Genomic DNA, 5,053 nt, shown 5'->3' on the forward strand with positions numbered 1-5,053 from the left:
TGTTTTAATTGATGTATGCATAAAGTCTAGAAGCTTATATTTGTGCACGCCATGGTGCATTGTAAATTAAACTACGTACGAAAGCTACCTATATAAAGGTGTAATGAAAGTCCGCCATATAGTTAAAGTTGGCATAAAATGTGCTTATTCAGCCACCTGTATTTGTATTTGTAGCAGAAATGAATCGGTTCAGAAACAGAACTTAAATCAATCTCGTAAAAAAAAAAAACAAAACCAAAGTTTGCAATTAAATCACCTTTCTTCAAATTAAACAGAAACGCCTCTTCCTATCCCTAGCATGAACATGACACTCATTCTTTTCTTTTGTCAGCATTAACAAACTTTTCAGTGTAGGTCACACATTTTTACTAATAGAAGTCACATATATGCATTGATGCACCGCTTCACGGTTTTGTGATTTAAAGTAAAGAATAGTGTTGGTGGTGGATTTCACAGTTGTAATCACGAACAACAATACTCGGTGAGATCATTATAAAAGTTTTCATTGGTGTCTCGTGAGATTATAAGGGACACAGAGAAATCGTAGATCAAAGAGGGTTTCAAAGCTGTGTCTCTGAAAGTTGAAGGTAGGTAGACATGGATCATCTACAACATCAAGAGATGGTAGACATTGAGTCACAAACCGTGGAAATCCCTGACATACTCCACAAAGGAAAACGTCAAGTGATTCTTAAGGTATGCATGCATTTTAAAATGTTTCTCTATTTTCCCCTATAATAAAATTCTAGCAAGGTAGCTAGGTATACCTTTTAAGTAGCTATATAATTCTTTCACTCTGTTTAGTAGTCTCCCATACACATTATCAAGGGGGCTGGATCCAATAGGAAGGGGCTAGTTTTCACAACATGGTGAATCAAGATTCAAATTTTCATTGGAAAAAATGTTCATATTTAGTATTCGATTGTCTCGAACATAATTGTTTCCGAAAAAAGGTCTGGGAAACCAAAAGTCTCCCATATACATTCACAATCCTGTAGATTTTTTTATTTAAAGGGGAAAGTCGAACTCTAGAATATAACCAACTGATTTAAAGGGAAAAATCGAACCCTGGAATATAACCAACTGAGTCAGACCCTCTTGCATGTGTTCAATCCTGTATGTAGATAATTATTCTTTTTTACAACTTCTCGTTCTTGATTGTACTTTCTAAAAAAAGAAATATTTGTTTCCCATAATTTAAGTTAAATAGCTACATTCACACTTTTTTCTTCAGGGTTTCCTTTTATTCTTATGGAAAAATAAGTCAAAATGATTGTACAAATAATTATTTTGGTCTCATTCTAGGATGTTTCCAATTTTTTTCCCTGTATTTTTTTTATAGTGAACATGCTAACAAGAATCACTGTGCAGTTTGATAACGTTGTGTATAAAATTAAGACCAAGAAAGGTGGAGTATTTGTGAAGAACAAAGAGACAGAAGAGAAAGAGATACTGAAGGGAGTGAAAGGTGTTGTTGAGCCTGGTGAAATGCTAGCCATGTTAGGTCCATCTGGGAGTGGCAAAACAACTCTACTCACAGCATTGGGAGGAAGGCTTAGAGGGAAGCTTTATGGAAGCATAACTTACAATGGTGAAGCCTTCTCAAATTCCATGAAGAGGAACACTGGCTTTGTCACACAAGATGATGTTCTCTACCCTCACTTGACTGTGACTGAGACCCTAGTCTTCACTGCACTTCTCAGGTTGCCCAACACTATCTCCAAAGAAGAGAAAGTTAAGAAAGCAAAAGATGTTATTGATCAACTTGGTTTAACCAAGTGCAAGGATAGCATAGTTGGAAGCCCTTTCTTGAGGGGGGTTTCTGGGGGTGAGAGAAAGAGGGTTAGCATTGGACAAGAAATGCTCATAAACCCAAGCTTGTTGTTTCTTGATGAACCTACCTCTGGCCTAGACTCAACCACAGCACAAAGAATTGTCTCAACTTTGTGGGAGCTTGCATGTGGAGGAAGAACTATTGTGATGACTATACACCAACCTTCAAGTAGACTTTACTACTTGTTTCATAAGGTGTTGTTGCTATCAGAAGGGAACTCATTGTATTTTGGAAAGGGATCTGAAGCCATTGAATACTTCTCTAACATTGGATATGCCCCAGCCTTGGCCATGAACCCTGCAGACTTCCTTTTGGATCTTGCAAACGGTATGCTTTTTTTATTTCCCTATATATTTTAGCACATATGAGATATTCTGTGATATTTTATTGAAATTGGGTGTACATTATTGCTGTATAGAAGTTTCTTTTATATTCTGAATTAAATATTGTGTTTGCAGTTTTATATATTTGGAATCTTTAACAATGTAAAATACTACTCACTCTTAAAATTGACCCTTGATTAGTACATTTGCTCAATTGCTCCCAAATGTATGACCATTATAATCATATTTATGTTTAGGCAGGGAAAGGCATTTTGACTTTCAATTGATTCTTACTTTATAAATGAGATTTGCTAAGAATTTACAATTCTATCTTTCAACATTTATACAATTCAAAGTTTGATATATAAATATTCTGTTAGAGTGAAATAGATTCTATTGCTACTAGCAGTATGCTAAAAGTGAGTTTTGGCTACAAGTTTTTGATTTTTATCATAAAAGTAAACACTTGATCTTGTATTGTACCTAATCACTTTTCCGAGTGTGGAATAACTGCAGGTATCTACACTGATGAATCTAATACGGATCATGCCATAGATAAACAAAAATTGGTTTCGATGTGTAAGATAAACTGTGCTGCTCAATTGAAGCCAGCAGCACTTGAAGGAATCAATGACTCTAGTAAAAGCCAGAATAGATTTCAAGAAAAGGGCTCCGAAAAATGGCCTACCAGCTGGTCTCAGCAATTCACTGTGTTGTTAAGAAGAGACATCAAAGAGAGAAGGCATGAATCATTCTCTGCTTTGCGGGTTGCTCAGGTCTTTGTGGTTGCTCTTATTTCAGGACTACTGTGGTATAAGTCTGATATCTCACACTTACAGGATCAGGTAAACATTTCAAAATATCTGGTTTTCATGTCAGATTGACAAAAACAATGTGCCTCTAAGATTTAAAATTTATCTCAATCTTTAGTAAGAAATTGGACTTACCATGTACTCATTCATTGCACTTGATTTTTTTGTTAATAATAACAAATCTGAAACCATATAATTATAAATTTACAAAATTACTTTTTGAATGGACAAAACTCAGATGTGGTTTCTTAGGTGTTTTTATATTGTTCACCTATTAGGATTAGAGTTTTACCAAAGTAACGTGTAATAAAAATTTGAAGTGAAGGTTAGTATAAGTTACTGAAATGTAATTTCAATTCTAATTATAAAATAACATAAAATAAAACACCTGAAGAACTGAATCTAAGTTTTGTTCTGTCTGAATTTATAGGTATAATAAGAATGACTTATATACTATTTTGATCGACTGTAAGCTCTGATAATCATAAGTAAACTATGTTGCACATGCAGATTGGGCTTCTATTCTTCGTATCCGGCTTTTGGGGTTTCTTCCCTCTCTTTCAAGCAATTTTCACCTTTCCCCAAGAGCTATTGATGCTAGAGAAAGAAAGATCTTCTGGAATGTACCGGCTTTCATCATACTTTATGTCAAGGGTGGTAGCTGACCTTCCCATGGAACTTAGTCTTCCCACCATATTTATTCTCATAACCTATTGGATGGCAGGGTTGAAAGGCAAACTGCTCAACTTCTTATACACATTGCTCACCCTCTTACTCCACGTCTTAGTCTCACAAGGCCTTGGCCTCGCCCTCGGCGCCACTGTGATGGACCAAAAAGCTGCAACCACACTTGCCTCAGTGCTCATGCTGTGTTTCTTGCTTGCTGGTGGTTTTTATGTTCAGCATGTTCCAGTGTTTATTTCATGGGTGAAGTACATTTCCATCAACTACTACAACTACCAGCTCTTTATCGCGTCTCAATATAGCGATGGCGAGACATACCCTTGTTCTACTGGCCAGTGTCGAGTTGCCGAATTTCCTTCTATAAAGCAAACAGGGTTTCATTTCAATCTGCAAGAGCAAGTCATGGCTGCATCAGCTCTTGTGATAATGATGATAGGTTACAGACTTATAGCCTATGTTGCTCTCATGAGGATTGGAGTGACAAAGAAATAGATAGACTAGTGTTCTTAAATTAGAAGGAAATAAGATTTTGATTTTATTCAATAGTAGGTTACAGACTTATAGTACTTAAGTAAGATTTTGATGTTCTTCAATAGAAAATGTTTTATTCTAATTCTGTGGTGTGGAACATTGCTTCACGCGCAAGGGAACTAGCTAGTTAATGTGAAACTTCTGGTGCAGAATAGTGTGTGTTTGATTTAAGCAATTTCATATATTGAATCTGTTGATTGAAATTTGATTACTAAATGCTAAGAGCATTTCTATTACAAGAATTTAATTTGGGTTTAAGTCTTTTTTTGTGGGTTCTCTATTATCACATATGTGTCCGATATGTGACCCAGATTAAATTCTTACAATCAAATTAAATTCTTGTAATAGATTACTAAATGCTCTTAGACTTAATTTCGGTAAGGATAATGGGTTGAAATATGATTACTAAATGCTAAGAGCATTTCTATTACAGTAAGGACAATAGGCTGGTGGGTTGGTGGGTCACGCGTAATGCTTTTTGTTTTGGGGGCAATTGTTAATAGTTAAGAAATTTAAAGTAGAAAGATTTTTTTATTGAAATGTGTAAAATTGTGTTGTTTATAATTTTTTGGATTAATTAAATTTTTCATATTTAAAAAATAAGTCATTTTTAGATTATTACTTAATATTTATTTTATTTCAAATAATTATTTGAGAAAATTTTGTTTTAATTTAATATTTGGTGTTAATTTTATTGTGTTAAGTGATGAGGTGAGAGACTGAATGTCATATCATGAAATCTAATTAGTGACAACTACGTTAGGCCATCACTGTCGAACTTCCGTCAACAGTCACTCCTTTGCTACCACTGCGTTTGTCAGGTATTTAGTTGAAAAAATGAATATTGAATAATAATGTAAAATGATATA

The 5,053-nt window shown here is 34.6% G+C and overlaps 1 protein-coding gene across 1 annotated transcript; it reads left to right on the top strand.

Moving 5' to 3' along the window:
• Positions 1–273: 273 nt before the first annotated feature.
• Positions 274–4,420, top strand: LOC100816135 (ABC transporter G family member 9). Its single transcript, XM_003541806.5, has 4 exons — positions 274–696; positions 1,372–2,161; positions 2,674–3,002; positions 3,480–4,420. Exons 1-4 carry the CDS (start codon positions 598–600, stop codon positions 4,143–4,145), a joined length of 1,884 nt encoding a protein of 627 aa, XP_003541854.2. The 5' UTR covers positions 274–597; the 3' UTR covers positions 4,146–4,420.
• Positions 4,421–5,053: the final 633 nt, after the last annotated feature.

The sequence above is a fragment of the Glycine max genome, chromosome 13 (genome assembly GCF_000004515.6).
Source record: "Glycine max cultivar Williams 82 chromosome 13, Glycine_max_v4.0, whole genome shotgun sequence".
NCBI classification, from domain to species: Eukaryota; Viridiplantae; Streptophyta; class Magnoliopsida; order Fabales; family Fabaceae; genus Glycine; species Glycine max.

What these genes read in the sequence shown, in the direction of transcription:
- LOC100816135 (XM_003541806.5), top strand. Translation starts at nt 598, where the DNA reads ATGGATCATCTACAACATCAAGAGATGGTAGACATTGAGTCACAAACC. An exon ending in CCTTTTGGATCTTGCAAACG is followed by an intron (nt 2,162 to 2,673) that starts GTATGCTTTTTT and finishes GAATAACTGCAG; the next exon opens with GTATCTACACTGATGAATCT. An exon ending in TCTCACACTTACAGGATCAG is followed by an intron (nt 3,003 to 3,479) that starts GTAAACATTTCA and finishes TTGCACATGCAG; the next exon opens with ATTGGGCTTCTATTCTTCGT.